The sequence below is a fragment of the Cherax quadricarinatus genome, chromosome 73 (assembly GCF_038502225.1).
Source record: "Cherax quadricarinatus isolate ZL_2023a chromosome 73, ASM3850222v1, whole genome shotgun sequence".
Taxonomy (NCBI): Eukaryota; Metazoa; Arthropoda; class Malacostraca; order Decapoda; family Parastacidae; genus Cherax; species Cherax quadricarinatus.
Genome location: NC_091364.1, coordinates 8414300 through 8437066, shown reverse-complemented (window position 1 = coordinate 8437066; position 22767 = coordinate 8414300). Strand labels below are relative to the sequence as shown.

At 37.8% G+C, this 22767-nt stretch overlaps 1 protein-coding gene across 2 annotated transcripts in view; it reads right to left on the bottom strand.

The window, feature by feature from the left end:
* Window positions 1-105: 105 nt before the first annotated feature.
* Window positions 106-22767, bottom strand: part of NiPp1 (nuclear inhibitor of protein phosphatase 1) — a 42480-nt gene continuing 19818 nt past the window's right edge. For both annotated transcript variants that reach the window (XM_053794673.2, XM_053794675.2), the window contains 5 exons: window positions 18564-18717; window positions 15448-15665; window positions 7189-7392; window positions 1555-1767; window positions 106-721 (listed from right to left, as the gene is read on the bottom strand). In XM_053794673.2, the coding sequence (XP_053650648.1) occupies window positions 578-721; window positions 1555-1767; window positions 7189-7392; window positions 15448-15665; window positions 18564-18717 (933 nt within the window). In that variant the 3' untranslated portion in view covers window positions 106-577. The remainder of the gene's footprint in view (window positions 722-1554; window positions 1768-7188; window positions 7393-15447; window positions 15666-18563; window positions 18718-22767) is intronic.

Sequence of the window (22767 nt, the reverse complement as noted above, 5' to 3'; positions counted from 1 at the left end):
TATCTATCAATCTTTAATAAACTGGCCATTTTTATTTCTAAATTATTTCCATTTAAGTTTTAATGCCTGCAGTTTTGTAATTAAGGAATAACTAATATGTCTTGATAAATACAAATATTTATTCAGTTATCAATTAACTACCTACTGTCTTAATTAAACTTAAAAATTACTAATAACAATACTCTATTAAACAATTGCAAGCACAGGGATAAAAATGATAATGTACCATTCACTCATGAAAACTACTTACATTAACTATTAATGCTGACACTCAGTGTATGAGACACACAACATACTGACCTAGTGCTTATGGCCTCAATTCAGACTGACCAAGATGAGCACCAAAATTTTAACCCGATCATGGCTTTATTCATGACTATGCTCTAGTTCTGCAACACTCATCTCAAGCTTGTATCAATAACAAACAGACACTAGAAAAATACAAATATATATATCAAGAGCAAAGCTCCAACAAAATGATGGAGCATTGTGTTTTTCTTTCATTAAAATATGTTATAAAATTATGGTAGCATTCAAATAAATCTGCATCTTTTAACCACTTTTGCTACTCTCTTTACTACACAAGCAGAGATGGAGTAGGTTTCTTGCCCGGCCAAGCTTCCTTGGCATATTTCTTCTTCTTAGGTTCATCTGGATCCACAGTAACTTGAAGATGAGCAGGTACCTCAGGAGCAACAGGTTCTGGAGGTACAAGTTCGACCTGCACAAATATTGAAAGCTTGTAATACTACAGATTCATTAAATAAAAAATCAATGCTCTGAAAATGTGCTTTCACAATTAATTTGTAATTGTATATTCTATATGGTACTTCATTACAGTAAAACCTCAATTTAATGGATCTCAATAGAATTCCATTTAATGGACAAAATTTATTATCCAGAGAAAGTCCAAAAACAAATCCATTGTAACAAGTCTAAACTGTCCATTATTGTTACGGTTTGCTGGGTAAATTTATTTCAGATTTAATACAGTTCATTAAATCAAGAATTTTCCATTATTATGATCATAGAAAAGCAATCTCATCATTTGGATTTAACAAAGAATTGGTGTTACTGGACACTTTCTCCACTATTAGTACATTAAGTCAGGGTTTCAATGTACAATATACCATACAATCAATAGATTTTAATCCTAATAAACTACTGTACTATCATACACCAACAGATCTATACTTAATTCCATACATCTTGTGTAGGAACTGGAAATCTTGTTTTTTTTTGTTTGTTTGTTTACAAAGACTGTCCCCTCAAAGTGGGTGCCTTGATGCTGATGAAAGACTCTTGATCAAAGGAAATGAAGTTACCTTCCCCTTCTTAGTTCTTATTACATTCATGGGAGGAGTGCTAAATCTGCAGAGTCATAGTGCCTAGGGGAACAGAAGGCATACAGACTTGATTCAAGGAATTATAGCATAGGTCCAATTCCTTAGATCAAGAGCCCCTCACCAGCATCAAGGAACCTCCTTTGAAGGGTCCCCTTCCTAAGATCAATGCTGATTATCTCCCACTGTCTAATAATTTACCACAACTTACCTCTGGTGCAGGATTTGGTAGTGGTAAACCAAGTTTTGATGATAACAGCGAGGAAAACATGGAGTGATGAGCCCCTCCATGCCCATGTTGTTCTGGTGGTAAATCTGAATATAAGCCATCACTACGAGGAAACTGAATCTGATTTTTATTACCTCCTTCATGATCGCGTCCACTGCTACTAGACACAAGTCCGCTAATGTCCAACCGCCGTTTCTGTTTGTGATTTATTTCATTAACACTCAAGAATATCTAAAGAAAGTAAATTATTTAAGGATGAACTAAGCCTCTATATAAGTTCCTAAATGTTTTTAAGCAACTGTAAAGTATAACCATGTATAACATGTATGTATACAAAATGTGCTACACAACCTACAGTTTCCTCTCAATACATTCAACTTCAACTGAAAATAATTTTTCATATTTATATAAATTAAACTATTTTTTTTTAACACATTGGCCATTTCCCACCGAGGCAGGGTGACCCAAAAAAAAGACCCCCCTCCCCCCCAAAAAAAGAAAATTCATCATCATTCAACACTTTCACCATCACTCATACATAATCACCGTCTTTGCAGAGGTACTCAGATACAACAGTTTAGATGTCCCTCCAAACTGCCAATATTCCAAACCCCTCCTTTGAAGTGCAGGCATTGTACTTTCCATATCCAGGACTCAAGTCCAGCTAACCGTTTTCCCTGAATCCCTTCACAAAATATTACCCTGCTCACACTCCAACAGCTTGTCAGGTCCTAAAAACTATTTGTTTCCATTCACTCCTATCTAAGACGCTCACAAATGCCTGCTGTATGTCCAAGCCCTTTGCACACAAACTCTTTTATCCCCTCCCTCCATTCTTTTCTAGGACAATTCTTTCCCCTCCTCCCCTCCACCACAGATTTATATACCCTCCAAGTCATCCTATTTCACTCCATCCTCTCTAAATAACCAAACCACCTTAACAACCCCTCCTCACCCCTTTGAATAATACTTTTAGTAACTCCACACCTCCTAATTTCCACACTAATTTTTACATTTTTTTATCCATCTTTTTTTTGTTGCTTATGGAGACCATTTCAAGAAAGTGTGTATACATCAGTCCATCTACATTCCTCAAGATCAAAAAAAAAAAAAATCTCTATTTCACTTTAACCCTTAAACAGTCCAAACAGATCGACGTTCAAATTCATAGTGCTACAAAAGTAGATCTACTTTTTTTTACATATTTTCAAATATAACAAAAAAATAATGTAGATAAAAGTTTTTTTTACACGTTTTCAAATGTAAAACAAAAAAGAAGATCTACATTCTTTTACATACTTTCAGATGCTTAAAAAACGTATATATACGTTTGGACCGTTTAAGGGTTAATGCAGTAAGTACTGCACTTCGATTCTCTAATTGTCTAAACTGTATTGACATTATAAGACTGTCAATTATCCATCCATAGCTAGTGCTTGTATTTCTTATGCAATGTTATATCAAGCACAATTTTTCAAAAATATCCTTTTATATCTAGTTCACCATATTTTGATTTGCAAATTATTGCACACATTTTTCTTCAGTATTTTATCATCATATACAGACATGCATACTCCATTCCAAAACATCATTTCAGCAGAGAATCTATTTAACTAATCTACTGTACAATGGAACCTTGGCTTACGAACTTAATCCGTTCCATGACCTTGTTTGTATCCTGATCTGTTCGTATGCTGTGTCAATTTTCCTCATTTAAATTAATTGAAATGCAATTAATCCATTCCAGCCTCTCAGGAGGCATGACAAAATAATGCTAATATCAACTCTACAGCTTATTTCTTCTTTCTTTCTTTCTTTCAACACACCTGCCGTATCCCACCAAGGTGGGGTGGCCCAAAAGGAAAAACGAAAGTTTCTCCTTTTACATTTAGTAATATATACAGGAGAAGAGGTTACTAGCCCCTTGCTCCCGGCATTTTAGTCGCCTCTTACAACACGCATGGCTTACGGAGGAAGAATTCTGTTCCACTTCCCCATGGAGGTAAGAGGAAATAAACAAGAACAAGAACTAGTAAGAAAAATGGAAGAAAACCCAGAGGGGTGTGTATATACATATATGCTTGTACATGTATGTGTAGTGTGACCTAAGTGTAAGTAGAAGTAGCAAGACGCACCTGAAACCTTGCACGTTTATGAGACAGAAAAATGGACACCAGCAATCCTACCATCATGTAAAACAATTACAGGCTTTCGTTTTACACTCACTTGGCAGGACAGCAGTACCTCCCTGGGCGGTTGCTGTCTACCAACCTACTACCTACTGTATTATACGTGTTATTATTATTAGCAGTAGGTACGTATTATAATAATAATTTTTTTTTTTTCAACAAGTCAGCCGTGTCCCACCGAGGCAGGGTGACCCAAAAAAGAAAGAAAATCCCCAAAAAGAAAATACTTTCATCATCATTCAACACTTTCACCACACTCACACATTATCACTGTTTTTGCAGAGGTGCTCAGAATACAACAGTTTAGAAGCATATACGTATAAAGATACACAACATATCCCTCCAAACTGCCAATATGCCAAACCCCTCCTTTAAAGTGCAGGCATTGTACTTCCCATTTCCAGGACTCAAGTCCGACTATATGAAAATACGTAACCGGTTTCCCTGAATCCCTTCACTAAATATTACCCTGCTCACACTCCAACAGATCGTCAGGTCCCAAGTACCATTCGTCTCCATTCACTATCTAACACGCTCATGCACACTTGCTGGAAGTCCAAGCCCCTCTCCCACAGAACCTCCGTTACCCCCTCTCTCCAACCCTTTCGAGGGCGACCCCTACCCCGCCTTTCTTTCCCTATAGATTTATATGCTTTCCATGTCATTCTACTTTGATCCATTCTCTCTAAATGACCAAACCACCTCAACAACCCCTCTTCTGCCCTCTGGCTAATACAGTGGAACCTCAAATATCAAACTTTTTTCAGTCCAGAAGGCTGTTCGAGTGCTTTTACCGAATGAATTTATTCCCATCAGGAATAATGTAAATTAGATTAGTCCATTTCAGACCCTCAAAAATGCACTTATAAAAGCACTTACAAAAATACACTTACATAATTGGTTGTATTGGGAGCAGTTCGATTTTTGAGGTTCCACTGTACTTTTATTAACTCCAAACCTTTTCCTAATTTCCACACTCCGAATTTTCTGCATAATATTTACACCACACATTGCCCTTATTAATTTAGGGAACTGGAGCACAGATCCAATTCCCTAGATCAAGGGACCTTCACCAAGGAACCTCCCTTGAGGGGTGAGGATGTATCCTGAAATTTCGCTCATATCCAAAAGCAAAAAATCGACTGAATGACGGTTCGTATCATGAAAAGTTCATATGGTGGGGCGTTCGTAAGCCGAGGTTCCACTGCATTTTGTCCATATATGGATTTGTCAGTTAAAAACAGAGTAGGGGAGTTAGTAGATAGGGAGATGGAGGTATTAGGTAGATGGCGAGAATATTTTGAGGAACTTTTAAATGTTAAGGAAGAGAGGCAGTAATTTCATGCACTGGTCAGGGAGGTATACCATCTTTTAGGAGTGAAGAAGAGCAGAATGTAAGTGTGGGGGAGGTACGTGAGGCATTACGTAGAATGAAAGGGGGTAAAGCAGCTGGAACTGATGGGATCATGACAGAAATGTTAAAAGCAGGGGAGGATATAGTGTTGGAGTGGTTGGTACTTTTGTTTAATAAATGTATGAAAGAGGGGAAGGTACCTAGGGATTGGCGGAGAGCATGTATAGTCCCTTTATATAAAGGGAAAGGGGACAAAAGAGACTGTAAAAATTATAGAGGAATAAGTTTACTGAGTATACCAGGAAAAGTGTACAGTAGGGTTATAATTGAAAGAATTAGAGGTAAGACAGAATGTAGGATTGCGGATGAGCAAGGAGGTTTCAGAGTGGGTAGGGGATGTGTAGATCAAGTGTTTACATTGAAGCATATATGTGAACAGTACTTAGATAAAGGTAGGGAAGTTTTTATTGCATTTATGGATTTAGAAAAGGCATATGATAGAGTGGATAGAGGAGCAATGTGGCAGATGTTGCAAGTATATGGAATAGGTGGTAAGTTATTAAATGCTGTAAAGAGTTTTTATGAGGATAGTGAGGCTCAGGTTAGGGTGTGTAGAAGAGAGGGAGACTACTTCCCGGTAAAAGTAGGTCTTAGACAGGGATGTGTAATGTCACCATGGTTGTTTAATATATTTATAGATGGGGTTGTAAAGGAAGTAAATGCTAGGGTGTTCGGGAGAGGGGTGGGATTAAATTTTGGGGAATCAAATTCAAAATAGGAATTGACACAGTTACTTTTTGCTGATGATACTGTGCTTATGGGAGATTCTAAAGAAAAATTGCAAAGGTTAGTGGATGAGTTTGGGAATGTGTGTAAAGGTAGAAAGTTGAAAGTGAACATAGAAAAGAGTAAGGTGATGAGGGTATCAAATGATTTAGATAAAGAAAAATTGGATATCAAATTGGGGAGGAGTATGGAAGAAGTGAATGTTTTCAGATACGTACTTGGGAGTTGACGTGTCGGCGGATGGATTTATGAAGGATGAGGTTAATCATAGAATTGATGAGGGAAAAATGGTGAGTGGTGCGTTGAGGTATATGTGGAGTCAAAAAACGTTATCTATGGAGGCAAAGAAGGGAATGTATGAAAGTATAATAGTACCAACACTCTTATATGGGTGTGAAGCTTGGGTGGTAAATGCAGCAGCGAGGAGACGGTTGGAGGCAGTGGAGATGTCCTGTTTAAGGGCAATGTGTGGTGTAAATATTATGCAGAAAATTTGGAGTGTGGAAATTAGGAAAAGGTGTGGAATTAATAAAAGTATTAGTCAGAGGGCAGAAGAGGGGTTGTTGAGGTTAGAGAGAATGGATCAAAGTAGAATTACATGGAAAGCATATAAATCTATAGGGGAAGGAAGGCGGGGTAGGGGTCGTCCTCGAAAGGGTTGGAAAGAGGGGGTAAAGGAGGTTTTGTGGGCAAGGGGCTGGGACTTCCAGCAAGCGTGCGTGAGCGTGTTAGATAGGAGTGAATGGAGACGAATGGTACTTGGGACCTGACGATCTGTTGGAGTGTGAGCAGGGTAATATTTAGTGAAGGGATTCAGGGAAACCGGTTATTTTCATATGGTCGGACTTGAGTCCTGGAAATGGGAAGTACAATGCCTGCACTTTAAAGGAGGGGTTTGGGATATTGGCAGTTTGGAGGGATATGTTGTATATCTTTATATGTGTATGCTTCTAAACTGTTGTATTCTGAGCACCTCTGCAAAAACAGTGATAATGTGTGAGTGTGGTGAAAGTGTTGAATGATGATGAAAGTATTTTCTTTTTGGGGATTTTCTTTCTTTTTTGGGTCACCCTGCCTCAGTGAGAGACGGCCGACTTGTTGAAAAAAAAAAAAAAAAAAAAATCTACTAATCCCTGTTCTTTTGGTTTTTTCACTTTTCTTGAATTTTTTTATTCTCCGACTATTATTTTCCCATCATATTTTGTTTTTGCTTGTGTCTTTTAAGCATCCTGTACTGCTTCAAGTTACAACTGTTTAAAAAAAATATATGTATCTGAGAAGACTTACCTTTGAAGGCACCACAGTAGTTTGAACAAGGTTTCTGAATCTCCCAACACTTGGATCTACATCTTCTGGGTTTATGACATCCTCTTCATCTTTAAAGCTTACATTATATTTGTGCCTTTTAAGTCCTCTTTGTTTGGGATCATCTTCACCAATACCTAACATTGATATACGTCTATTGTGGGCAGTGTTAAATTCTGTTAGGTTCTGAAATGAAGAAAAATTAATGAGAACAGAATAGCATTTTCCTGAAAAATGTGCACAGTGAAGTGTTAAAAATGCAATATTGTAATATATACGCACTGTAATTTGTATTATGCACATCTTTGACACCAGAGATTTCAAACGTGAAAGTACTATATATTGAAAGTTGTTTGATCTGACCTCTAAATAACAGATCGTGTCAAGTATATAACCACCCTTTGTATGGAAAATACTGGTTTAAACTATAAGAAAGCCAAACAGTCTCCAGGTGCAAGGTAGGGCTAGGGTAGTGGCCATGAGCAGTCATTGGAAAACTAATATTTTTTGTTTGAAAAATACAATGTGTAACAGAGGAGGAGCCAATGTGAAACCATGGAAGTCAAAGACAGAAATGAAAATAAAACCATCAATCCCTATCCTAGGGATTAAATTAGCCTTGATATTAGTATCAAGATTAATCTTGACCTTAATGACTGTCTGGTAGTTGATTAACTCAAGTGATATATTATATTACTATTATTACAGAACTGAAGAAGAGAAAATAGTGGTGGTGCATTGAGGCCTCTCAGGAGACAAAGAAGGTAAACCATAGAGGTAAAAAAAAGGAATGTACCATAGAATAGTGGTACCAACACTGGTGTACAAGTGTGAAGCATGGAAGTTGCAATGAGGAGAAAACTGGAGGCAGCAGAGATGTTTAAGAGTAATATATAATGTGAATGTTATGCAGAGAATTCAGAGTTTGGAGATTAAGAGGTGTGAAATTATAAGTATTATTTGGTGGGCTGAGAAGGGTTGTTGAAATAGTTAGGACATTTAGAGAGGATGGAGCAAAATAGGATGACTAAAAGGGCATATAAATTTGGGGTGGAAGGAAGGAGGGGTAGAGATCATCCTAGGAAAGGTTGGAGGAAGGGGGTAAAGGAAGTTTTGAGTGCTAGGAGCTTGAACATCGAACAGGCTTGTGTAACATGATAGATAGGATAGAAGGCCAGTGGCTTTTTATGAGTTGACATACTGTTGGATTGTGAACAAGATAACATTTATGAAGGGATTCAGGAAAACTTGTTAGTTAGACTTGAGTTCTGGAGATGGAAAGCACAGTGCCAGCACTCTAAAGGAGGGGTGACAATGTTATGGTTTTAAGGGTCATCTGAACTGTGATGTTGGCACCCTTCTGACAAGACAGGTGACTGAATGAGTGACTGAAAATGTTTTCTTCCTTGTCGCACTAACTTGGTGGGAGACAGTCAGTTATAACAAATAATAATAATAATAATAATAATTTTATTATTATTTTTTATTATCACACTGGCCGATTCCCACCAAGGCAGGTTGGCCCGAAAAAGAAAAACTTTCACCATCATTCACTCCATCACTGTCTTGCCAGAAGGGTGCTTTACACTACAGTTTTTAAACTGCAACATTTACACCCCTCCTTCAGAGTGCAGGCACTGTACTTCCCATCTCCAGGACTCAAGTCCGGCCTGCCGGTTTCCCTGAACCCCTTCATAAATGTTACTTTGCTCACACTCCAACAGCACGTCAAGTATTAAAAACCATTTGTCTCCATTCACTCCTATCAAACACGCTCACTCATGCCTGCTGGAAGTCCAAGCCCCTCGCACACAAAACCTCCTTTACCCCCTCCCTCCAACCTTTCCTAGGCCGACCCCTACCCCGCCTTCCTTCCACTACAGACTGATACACTCTTGAAGTCATTCTGTTTCGCTCCATTCTCTCTACATGTCCGAACCACCTCAACAACCCTTCCTCAGCCCTCTGGACAACAGTTTTGGTAATCCCGCACCTCCTCCTAACTTCCAAACTACGAATTCTCTGCATTATATTCACACCACACATTGCCCTCAGACATGACATCTCCACTGCCTCCAGCCTTCTCCTCGCTGCAACATTCATCACCCATGCTTCACACCCATATAAGAGCGTTGGTAAAACTATACTCTCATACATTCCCCTCTTTGCCTCCAAGGACAAAGTTCTTTGTCTCCACAAACTCCTAAGTGCACCACTCACCCTTTTCCCCTCATCAATTCTATGATTCACTTCATCTTTCATAGACCCATCCGCTGACACGTCCACTCCCAAATATCTGAATACATTCACCTCCTCCATACTCTCTCCCTCCAATCTGATATCCAATCTTTCATCACCTAATCTTTTTGTTATCCTCATAACCTTACTCTTTCCTGTATTCACCTTTAATTTTCTTCTTTTGCACACCCTACCAAATTCATCCACCAATCTCTGCAACTTCTCTTCAGAATCTCCCAAGAGCACAGTGTCATCAGCAAAGAGCAACTGTGACAACTCCCACTTTGTGTGTGATTATCTTTTAACTCCACGCCTCTTGCCAAGACCCTCGCATTCATTTCTCTTACAACCCCATCTATGAATATATTAAACAACCACGGTGACATCACACATCCTTGTCTAAGGCCTACTTTTACTGGGAAATAATTTCCCTCTTTCCTACATACTCTAACTTGAGCCTCACTATCCTCGTAAAAACTCTTCACTGCTTTCAGTAACCTACCTCCTACACCATACACCTGCAACATCTGCCACATTGCCCCCTATCCACCCTGTCATACACCTTTTCCAAATCCATAAATGCCACAAAGACCTCTTTAGCCTTATCTAAATACTGTTCACTTATATGTTTCACTGTAAACACCTGGTCCACACACCCCCTACCTTTCCTAAAGCCTCCTTGTTCATCTGCTATCCTATTCTCCGTCTTACTCTTAATTCTTTCAATAATAACTCTACCATACACTTTACCAGGTATACTCAACAGACTTATCCCCCTATAATTTTTGCACTCTCTTTTATCCCCTTTGCCTTTATACAAAGGAACTATGCATGCTCTCTGCCAATCCCTAGGTACCTTACCCTCTTCCATACATTTATTAAATAATTGCACCAACCACTCCAAAACTATATCCCCACCTGCTTTTAACATTTCTATCTTTATCCCATCAATCCCGGCTGCCTTACCCCGTTTCATTTTACCTACTGCCTCATGAACTTCCTCCACACTCACAACTGGCTCTTCCTCACTCCTGCAAGATGTTATTCCTCCTTGTCCTATACACGAAATCACAGCTTCCCTATCTTCATCAACTTTAACAATTCCTCAAAATATTCCCTCCATCTTCCCAATACCTCTAACTCTCCATTTAATAACTCTCCTCTCCTATTTTTAACTGACAAATCCATTTGTTCTCTAGGCTTCCTTAACTTGTTAATCTCACTCCAAAACTTTTTCTTATTTTCAACAAAATTTGTTGAAAACATCTCACCCACTCTCTCATTTGCTCTCTTTTTACATTGCTTCAACACTCTCTTAACCTCTCTCTTTTTCTCCATATACTCTTCCCTCCTTGCATCACTTCTACTTTGTAAAAACTTCTCATATGCTAACTTTTTCTCCCTTACTACTCTCTTTACATCATCATTCCACCAATCGCTCCTCTTCCCTCCCGCACCCACTTTCCTGTAACCACAAACTTCTGCTGAACACTCTAACACTACATTTTTAAACCTACCCCATACCTCTTCGACCCCATTGCCTATGCTCTCATTTGCCCATCTATCCTCCAATAGCTGTTTATATCTTACCCTAACTGCCTCCTCTTTTAGTTTATAAACCTTCACCTCTCTCTTCCCTGATGCTTCTATTCTCCTTGTATCCCATCTACCTTTTACTCTCAGTGTAGCTACAACTAGAAAGTGATCTGATATATCTGTGGCCCCTCTATAAACATGTACATCCTGAAGTCTACTCAACAGTCTTTTATCTACCAATACATAATCCAACAAACTACTGTCATTTCGCCCTACATCATATCTTGTATACTTATTTATCCTCTTTTTCTTAAAATATGTATTACCTATAACTAAACCCCTTTCTATACAAAGTTCAATCAAAGGGCTCCCATTATCATTTACACCTGGCACCCCAAACTTACCTACCACACCCTCTCTAAAAGTTTCTCCTACTTTAGCATTCAGGTCCCCTACCACAATTACTCTCTCACTTGGTTCAAAGGCTCCTATACATTCACTTAACATCTCCCAAAATCTCTCTCTCTCCTCTACATTCCTCTCTTCTCCAGGTGCATACACGCTTATTATGACCCACTTTTCGCATCCAACCTTTACTTTAATCCACATAATTCTTGAATTTACACATTCATATTCTCTTTTCTCCTTCCATAACTGATCATTTAACATTACTGCTACCCCTTCCTTTGCTCTAACTCTCTCAGATACTCCAGATTTAATCCCATTTATTTCCCCCCACTGAAACTCCCCTACCCCCTTCAGCTTTGTTTCGCTTAGGGCCAGGACATCCAACTATTTTTCATTCATAACATCAGCAATCATCTGTTTCTTGTCATCCGCACTACATCCACGCACATTTAAGCATCCCAGTTTTATAAAGTTTTTCTTCTTCTCTTTTTTAGTAAATGTCTACAGGAGAAGGGGTTACTAGCCCATTGCTCCCGGCATTTTAGTCGCCTCATACGACACGCATGGCTTACGGAGGAAAGATTTAGAAAAAGGAGAAAAACCTAGATGTATGTATATATATATATGCATGTGCATGTCTGAAGTGTAACCAAAGTGTAAGTAGGAGTAGCAAGATATCCCTGTTATCTAGCGTGTTTATGAGACAGAAAAAGAAACCAGCAATCCTACCATCATGCAAAACAGTTACAGGTTTCTGTTTCACAGTCATCTGGCAGGACGGTAGTACTTCCCTGGGTGGTTGCTGTCTACCAACCTACTACCTGCAGTTTAAAAACTGTAGTGTAAAGCACCCTTCTGGCAAGACAGTGATGGAGTGAATGATGGTGAAAGTTTTTCTTTTTCAGGCCACCCTGCCTTGGTGGGAATCGGCCAGTGTGATAATAAAAATGATAAAAAAAAAATAATAATATTATTATTATTATTTTTTTATTATTATATTAACTTACTGGCTTCTCCCACCCACAAAGGTAGAAATATATTCACTGTCATTCATTCAATCACTGTCTTGCCAGAAGTCTGCTGATATTACAGTTCAGCTGATCCTCCAAATTCCAAAATCCTACTCTCCCCTTTTGGACAAGCAGTGAAGTTCCCAATTCCAGGACTCTTTGTCTGGCTAACCAGTTTCCCCTGAACAAATTCATAGGTACCTTGCTTACACTCCAACAGCATGCCAAGCCATAAAAGCCGCTAGTCTCCATTCAATATGACCTATTACGCTCACATAATCCCACTAAATGTTCAAGCCTCTAGCACTCAACCTCCCCCCCATCCCTTCAACACTTATAATCATGTATGGCATCAGGAGAATGAGAGGCAAATTCAATCCAAGGAAATGTAGGGTAGTGTCAATTCTTTGGATCAAAAAGCTATTAATCAACAACAAGGCACACCTCCTTTGAAGGGCCAAGCGAGATAAAGAGTTAATATCGAGTATGAAATGAGCTTAAAAACAGCAGCATGCACTGGATTGTATTAGTAATTGCACATGTGTAAAACTGCTGAAACCCATAAAAATATGAATAAAAAAGTATGCTTTATCTTATGGTTAGTTATTAAATTAGGGGGATAGTGTACCTAATAAAAATAAAAGTGGAAACTTCGATAACTCGTAAATAATCAATACAATGCTATGATTTGTCAAATGCTTGGATGTCCAAGCCCCTCACATACCAAACCTCTCTCACCCCCTCTCTCCAACATATCCTAGGATGACCTCTAACATCCCCCCTATCCTCCACTACAGATTTATACTCTCCAAGGCATCCTATTTTCCTCCATCCTCTCCAGTGTACAACCACTTCAATAACCCCTCCTCAGCCCTCTAAATAATACTCTTAGTAACCCCCATACCTCCTCATCTCCAAACTATGAATTCTCTGTGCAATATTCAAACCACACATTGCCCTCAAATATGACATGTCCATTGCCTCCAGTGCTTCACTCCCATAATAGAGTGTTGGTACCACTATACTTTGATACTTTTTTTTTTTTTGCCTCCAACAATAACGTTCTTTGTCTCCACAGATGCCTCAATATACTGCCCACCTTTTCCTTCTCATCAATTCTATGCCTCACCTCATCTTTCATAGAACCCTCCATTGACATGTCTACTCCGAAATATCTGAACACATTCACTTCCTCTATACTCCTGCCTTCCAACCTGATATCTAGTCTTTCATTACCTAATTTTTTTGTTATTCTCATCACCCTGCTTCTTCCAATATTCAGTTTTACTTTTCTTGTTTTACATACACTCTTGAATTCTTCCACTGACCTTTGCAACTTCTGTGCAGAATCTCCCAACAGCACTGTTTCATTGGCAAAAAGCAACTGTGACAACTCTCACTCTGTATTAGATTCTTAATCTTTTAATCCCACACCTCTCCCCAACACCCTAGCATACGCTTCTTTTACAACCCTCATTTAAAAATCTGTTAAACAACGACGGTGACATTACGCATCCCTAAGGTGTACTTTTACTCAAAAATAATCTTCTTTCCTACATACCCTAACTCAAACCTTACTATCCTCATAAAAGCTCTCAACTGCTTTAACCCTTTCACTGTCCAGGCCCCTGACAAATAAAAAAAACTTGTGGTTACAGTGTCCACATTTAAAAAAAAAAATTCTCCTGAAATGGTAGAAAATCATTGCCTAAAGGTAATGACACCAAAAACATGAAATCTGAAGGAAAACTTATGGAATTTCAAAGGCATAAAGTTAGCAGTCTTGGCAAATTTTATGCACTGGCGATTTTGCTGAATTTAAGTCCCATTTTAAATAAATTCCATTGCTCAATTTGACCAAATTCTTAGCTATTTTACTAGTATGCCTTCCATTCTAGCAACTGAGTACAAGAAACCACCCATTCAGTTACCAAAACTACCCTCTAGTGCACAAAATTCAGAAATTTGGCAAATTTTATGGAAAAATTAAAAAATTCTAATTTAAAAATAGTTCAAAATAAACAGTGCAGCCATTACAGGCACTAAAACAACATTTCCTCTGTGTAATAATTATATCCCAAAGCTTCTCCTATAATACACTTTTCTTTCATTGTCAATTCATCACACAAAAAATTTAAGATTTTCCCTATTTTTCAGATAATAAAATATAACCAGGAATTATGTGTCATGGTTTTCGGTGTCCCAATAATTGAATTAGACCTAGTAAAGTCCCATAAAACATTTTGGGGGGGTGTAGGGATGGTCTTACCTGTTCTCAGGAATATCGTCAAAAATCAAACATTTCTGTTACTTTGAGGCCAATTTCAAGCTACTTCTGGCTCTGGAACCAACTAAAATCATCTTTATTTCAGTAGTAAGTTTTCCATTCTATCAAATTATATGAAGAAACAGCCAATTTTCAATCAAACACACGGTCAGTTTTGCTTTTCACGTGCACCACATGAGGTACATGGAAAAATCTAATTACAGTGATGAGCAATAAATCCTGCAGACTGATATGATAAAGGATGCATTGACAAAAGGCACAGGTGTAAGCAGCAACTCACATTACTGTAAGTATATAAGATTGCACCAAAACTCTTGATAAACACCGATGAACCAGAATTGGAAGAGTTCACCAGCAAAGTACCAGGAGATGAGCATAATACCTGTACTCTTAAGGTGGTAGACTACATTCACTTCAGTTCTTCCTACAGTACTCCTTCCAGCCAAGGTGGTGTTTGGATACTGTACATCACATGTACATATGTAAATATGAAGAAATTTGAAAATTACTACTACTAAAGGCATTGTTGAGTTTTGTATCCTATGTTTGTAAACTGCAGATTTTATGTATTGGTAATAGTATATTGTATTATGAAAAAGTTTGGTAGTTTCAGAAAGCACCTGGCCGTGAAGTGTCTGGGTCAGTATGGCTGCACTTTAATGTGCTAACATTTTTTAAATATAGTATAAGCAAATATCAACAGATTTATACAGTGTTTTTTTATTAAAACTTACATTTAATGAAAAATAGGCTACTACCTACATCTAACTCTGTTTCAGTCTCTGGGAGGCCTAAAAGACCTCCATCACTATCTTCTGTCATTCTCTCCAGCTCCTCCATGACAGGCTTGGGCGCAGTTTGAGGTCTTTCTCTTAAGGTGTACATTCTTGTGGATGCCCCGAAATGAAATGTAGAGTTTACTGGAAGCTGTGTGGGTTTTTGACTTTCAAGTCTAATTTTTCCAATGTAGGTTCCATGGGCTGAAAAATAAAGGACATTTATATAAGACAGATTTGCCTTCACATTTTAGTAAATAGCTCATGACTCCTGTAATACTGTACTTGATAAATGTTTTTATTATTAACAGTGCTGAAGCATAACTGTCACAGTACCTCTCAAGAATAAGGAGAACTGTAATTTCTAAATTTTTATCTATTACACTAATTGTTTGATTTTATTATTATTATTATTTTTAATGCACTGGCCATCTCCCACTGGGGCAGGGTGACCTAAAAAAAATAATGCGAGCTTTTTTTTGGAAGTTTTTTTTACATTTAGTAATTTATTATATTATAATTATCACACACATGGGGAAGTGCTAAACCCATAGGAATCACACAGTGCCAAAGGAGAAATGGGAAGCATTCACATTCAATCCAAGGAAGGGTAGGGTAGGTCCAATTCCTTGGATCAAGAGCCCCTTACCTGCATACAGGAACCTCCCTTGAGGGAACCCTGTTTGCTCAAAGCCTGGTAATTTCTCTCTTATTTACTTCCCTTCCCACAGAAAATTGGTAGATCAAATAGTAATCTCTCATATACCCACAACATGGTTGGTACATCATATTATTTACTTATTTATTGTATACAGTATAGCCTTGTGATTAAAATCACCAATACACTGCCAGTTGAAAAAATAGTTTCCTATTAGCATTCTGAGCTATAATCCCTTTTTTATAATGCTAATGTTAATTTTTGAAAAATTAGGACTCTTACCTTCTTATTTTAACATATCAGTCATTTCTCACTAAGGCAGGGTAAGCCAAAGAAGAAAAACACAATCACCATTACTTATTCTCTAGCTGTATTTCCATAAGTGTATAGACACATCAATTCAAATGATCCACCAAGCCACAGCATCCCTACTCATCCTTCCAAGTGCAGATACAATACTTCCACCTCCAGCACTTAAGTCCATCTAACAGGTTCCCTGAGTTTCTTCACAGATATCAGACTGTACAGTATACAGGTGAATGAAATAAACTTATACTGAAAGCAAAGAAAGAAAAAAAAAAAAAAAAAAAAAAAATCTGAGGTAACCAAAATGGTCAAGTGTACCTAATGTAACATGGGATTATTACATTCATGGGAAAGCGCTAAACCCATAGGGGTCATACAGCACCTGAGAAATGGGAGTCAATCTGGTTTGATCTAAGGAAGGAAAGTGTAGCTCCAATTCCTCAGCTCAAGAGTGGCCCATCACCACCATCAAGGCACTCCCATGAACCGTATATAACATATTAACTGTATAGTACAACTATTCTGTTTCAAACCTATTTTGAAGCTATGTGGAAGAAAAAAAATTCTCTATATTCGTGTAACCTTTTTACATTTTGTTAGGTTAAACAACAAGGTAGTACACATAAAAGTGCAACAACTAACAACTAAAAAAAAAAAATAAAAAAAAAATTACAAGGGAGAGGGAAAAAGAAGATATGTAAGAGTAAACTGAAAAAAAAAAATGTGTAAGGTAAAGACAAACAAGTGTGAATGAGCTGATTTAGATGAGAAGTTGCAACTGCCAAGAATGCCAGTTAAGACCCCAGAACTTCTTACACAATTATTACTTTCAGAACACAGTGAGATACACATCTCAGAAAGAGAATGGATTAAAGAGAATAATTAAAGGAGACAAATGAAGTCAGGCAAGATGTTAAATACACAAACAACCCGCACATAGAAGAGAGGAGCTTACTACGACGTTTTGGTCTGACTTGGACCATTTACAAAGTCACACTAATGTAAAGGAGAGCAGGAAGGGTATATATAGGCAGGAGGTAGTAGCAGTGGTAGTACCATTACTACTACTACTACCTCCTGCCTATATATACCCTTCCTGCTCTCCTTTACATTAGTGTGACTTTGTAAATGGTCCAAGTTGGACCGAAACATCATAGTAAGCTCCTCTCTTCTATGTGCGGGTTATTTGTGTATCATTCCAGTCACGGTATTGTGCCTTTTTTTTTTGTTATTTTTAAGATTTTAAATATATATAGTACTGTAGGTCACATACATAGTTTTGTAATGCAATAAGATTATAGTAAACAGGTGATAACACAATTTGCAAAATATCCAGAGTGAAGAAAAATAGTGAGATTCCAAACACCTTCATGATTTCTCATGAAAGTGCTGGGAATTTCACTATTTTTTTTTCAATGTGGTTATTTTGCATATTTTAGCAAATTACTCTGGTTCAAATGAATTTAAAAATGATAAGGAATGGCACTAAACTTGTAGGAAAAGAATTTAAGAGATTCAATTGATGTAGGGATTACCCTGGAGACTAACATGATTCCAAGAAGTTAATGTAATAATGATGGATAAGGACATTATAACTGGAATTATTAAGTAAATAAAGAGTAACAATTGAAAAAGAAAAGGAAACACTAGGGATAAAATTGTTCAAAGCTTCAAGAAAGGATTACTTAAAAAACTGCAAAGGAATTGTCATTAGGCACTAAGTTAATGCTTCTTGTTAAAATGCTTCATATAGTTTAACACAAATACAGTATTAACTATACTGTAATAATAATAATAATAATAATAATAACAATAAAATATATAAAGTATATACAGCAGCTCATAAATTATCTGGCAATCAGTTATTTAGCGTTTAACATTACCTGGCAGTCTTGTTCGATTTGGCATGTAAAATACTAAAAAATAAAAAAAATAATGTACTGTACAACAAAAATGAACCACAGAAAGATGCAATCAACTGATGTGATATCCACCCATTTCTATTTATTATACAGTATAAAAGAGAAGCAAATAAGATAAAGTTATAGGATAAAAAATAGTTGGTGTATTATTTTTGTGACCATTGTGTACATAAGATATGAAAGAATAAGATTCATACTGCACGTGCTTATACTTACTGCTTCCAAGGTCTACAAGGAAGGCCATGTTCAGGTGCTTATGATACACTAATGAACAGTGAATTCTAGAGCATGAAGCATGGTCAATACAAAAATCATTCAGCTGAGGATTCCGACCAAATAAATAGCACTTCTTTTCGTCTATCATCAGTTTCTGAAAGGAAAACATATAACATATTATACATAGTACTGTAATGCATACAACTATAAAAACTGAAGATGTACCAGTATGAACATTAAGAAAATTCTTCCTGTTCCATGATATCACTCCTGATAATATTCATAACTTATATGTTCACCCATCCTCTACTGACCAAGATGAATATCTGCCTATCGTCAAAACTTTACTCTCCATGGGAAAATGGAGGAGAATCCTTCCTCCATAAGCCATGGGTGTCATAAAAGGTGACTCAATGATCAGAGCAAGGGGACTAGTAACCCCTTCTCCTGTATAAATTACTACATTTAAAGAGAAAAAACTTTAGTTTTTCTTTTCAGGTCACCCTTCCTAAGTGGGAGATGGCCAGTGCATGGAAAAAAAAAATGAAAAGCTTTACACATGTCTGATAAATAAATATATAAATTTTTGTTTTCAAAAAAGACACAACTGTGTTCTAGAAATTGATTTACATTAACTGTTTCTTACATGGAGAACCAGCACCAAAAATAATCTTAAAAAAAATGTGAGAAATATTCTTTTCAACCAAGTTTATCCCTCCACAACTCTGGGGTTAGGGGTGGGTATCATCATCTTCGTCTAACTTATAAAAACAATAAATATGGATGAACTAGATGATTCATCCTTTGATTTTTTGGCAGGTTCTGGGGGAGAATATACAAAATGGTTCATCATCCTCAATGCCCAAACTTAGAAAATAAACATTTTAAATGAAGACAGAGGAATAATTGACCAATAAATTACTTTTGGGCTATGTAAAATGTTATATAAATAGTTGTTAAATGTTTTATAAATAGCTGTTAAATGTTGATAAAGATAGGGAAGCTGTGAGTTTGTCTATAGGGCAATGAGGAATAATATCTTGTAGGAGTGAGGAAGAACCAGTTGTGAGTGTGGGGGAAGTGAGGCAGTGGATAAAATGAAAGAGGGTAAATCAGCTGGGATTGATTGGATAAAGATAGAAATGTTGAAAGCAGGTGAGGATATAGTTTTGAAGTGGTTAGTGCTTCTGTTTAATAAATGATGATAATAAACTATGCATGATTAGGGTCACAAGTGACATGGTCCTTAGGCAAATTGATTAATTAAAACCTAACAAATCCCCAGGCCCTGATGAAGGGTTCTAAAGGAATGTAAAGAGGAGCTTGGCAAACCTCTGGCTAATCTTTTCAATATATCACTACAGACTGGCATGGTGCCAGATAAGTGGAAAATGGCAAATGTGATACCTATTTTCAAAGCAGGTGACAGGTCCTTAGCTTTGAACTATAGACCAATAAACCTAACCTCCAGAGTGGGAAAATTTATGGAATCAATAATTGCCAAGGCAGTTCGTAGCCACCTTGAAAAGCACAAATTAATCAACGAATCTCAGCATGGTTTTACAAATGGGCGTTCCTGCCTTACGAATTTATTAACTTTTTTCACTAAGGTATTTGAGGAGGCAGATCATGGTAATGAATATGATATTGTGTATATGGACTTCAGTAAGGCTTTTGACAGGGTCCCACATCAGAGACTACTGAGGAAAATTAAGGCACATGGAATAAGAGGAGAAATTTTTTCCTGGATAGAGGCATGGTTGACAAATAGGCAGCAGAGAGTTTGCATAAATGGGGAGAAATCAGAGTGGGGAAGCGTCACGAGCAGTGTTCCACAGGGGTCAGTGTTGGGCCCCCTGTTGTTCACAATCTACATAAACGACATTGATGAGGGCATAAAGAGCGACATAATCAAGTTTGCCGATGACACCAAAATAGGCCGTCGAATTCATTCTGACGAGGATATTACAGCACTACAGGAAGATTTGAATAGACTGATGCAGTGGTCGGAGAAGTGGCAGATGCAGTTTAATATAGACAAATGCAAAGTTCTAAATGTTGGACAGGAAAATAACCATGCCACATATAAACTAAATAATGTCGATCTTAATATTACGAGTTGCAAAAAATAATTAGGAGTTCTGGTTAGCAGTAATCTGAAACCAAGACAACAGTGCATAAGTGTTCGCAATAAAGCTAACAGAATCCTTGGCTTCATATCAAGAAGCATAAAAAATAGGAGTCCTCAGGTTGTTCCTCAACTCTATATATCCTTGGTTAGACCTCATTTAAATTATGCTGCACAGTTTTGGTCACCGTATTACAGAATGGATATAAATGCTCTGGAAAACATACAAAGGAGGATGACAAAGTTGATCCCATGTATCAGAAATCTTCCTTATGAGGATAGACCGAGGACCCTGAATCTGCACTCTCTAGAAAGGCGTAGAATTAGGGGGGATATGATTGAGGTGTATAAATGGAAGACAGGAATAAATAAAGGGGATGTAAATAACGTGCTGAAAATATCTAGCCTAGACAGGACTCGTAGCAATGGTTTTAAGTTGGAAAAATTCAGATTCAGGAAGGATATAGGAAAGCATTGGTTTGGTAATAGAGTTGTGGATGAGTGGAACAAACTCCCAAGTACAGTTATTGAGGCTAAAATGTTGTGTAGTTTTAAAAATAGGTTAGATAAATACATGAGTGGGTGTGGGAGGGTGTGAGTTGGACCTGATTAGCTTGTGCTACTAGGTCAGTTGTCGTGTTCCTTCCTTAAGTAAATGTGTTCTGACCTGACTAGGTTGGGGCATTGGCTTAAGTCGGTAGGAGACTTGGACCTGCCTTGTATGGGCCAGTAGGCCTGCTGCAGCAGTGTTCCTTCTTTCTTATGTTCTTATGTTCTTAAATGTATGGAAGCAGGTAAGGTACCTAGGGATTGGCAGAGAGCATGCATAGTTCCTTTGTATAAGGGCAAATGGGACAAAAGAGAGTATAAAAATTATAGGGGAATAAGTCTGTTGAGTATACCTGGTAAAGTGTATGGTTGAGTTATTATTGAAAGGATTAAGAGTAAAGACGGAGAGTAGGATAGCAGATGAACAAGGAGGCTTTAGGAAGGGTAGAGGGTGTGTAGACCAAGTGTTTACAGTTAAACATATAGGTGAACAGTATTTAGATAAGGGTAGAGAGGCTTTTGTGGGATTTATGGATATGATAGGGTGGATAGGGGGGCAATTTTGACAATGTTGCAAATGTACAGAATAGGAGGTAGGTTATTGAAAGCAGTGAAGAGTTTTTATGAGGATAGGCTCAGGTTAGAGTATGTAGGAGAGAGGGAGATTATTTCCCAGTAAAAGTAGGCCTCAGACAGGGATGTGTGATGTCACAATGGTTGTTCAATATATTTATAGATGGAGTTGTAAGAGAAGTGAATGCTCAGGTGTTGGCAAGAGATGTGGGGTTAAAAGATAAAGAATCTAACACAAAGAAGGAGTTGCTCTCTGCTGATGACACTGTGCTTTTGGGAGTTTCTGAAGAGAAGTTGCAGAGGTTGGTGGGTGAGTTTGGTAGGGTATGTAAAAGAAGGACATTAAAAGTGAATATAGGAAAGAGTAAGGTGATGAGGATAACAAAAAAATTAGATAACGAAAGATTGGATATCAGATTGGAGGGAGAGTGTATGGAGGAGATGAATGTATTCAGATATCTGGGAGTGGAAGTGTCAGCAGATGGGTCTATGAAAGATGAGGTGAATCATAGAATTGACAAGGGGAAAAAGGTGAGTGGTGCACCTAGGAATTTGTGGAGACAAAGAACTTTATCCATGGAAGCAAAGAGGGGAATGTATGAGAGTATAGTTATAGCAACGCTCTTATATGGGTGTGAAGCATGGGTGGTGAATGTTGCAGAAAGGAGAAGGCTGGAGGCAGTGGAGATGTCATGTCTGAGGGCAATGTGTGTTGTGAATATAATGTAGAGAATCCGTAGTTTGGAAATTAGGAGGTGCGCGATTACCAAAACTATTATCCAGAGGGCTGAGGAGGGGTTATTGAGGTGGTTCGGACATGTAGAGATGATAGAACAAAAAAAAATGACTTCGAGTGTATAAATCTGTAGTGGAGGGAAGGCAGGGTAGGGGTCAGCCTAGGAAAGGATGGAGGGAGGGGGTAAAGGAGGTTTTGTGTATGAGGGGCTTGGACTT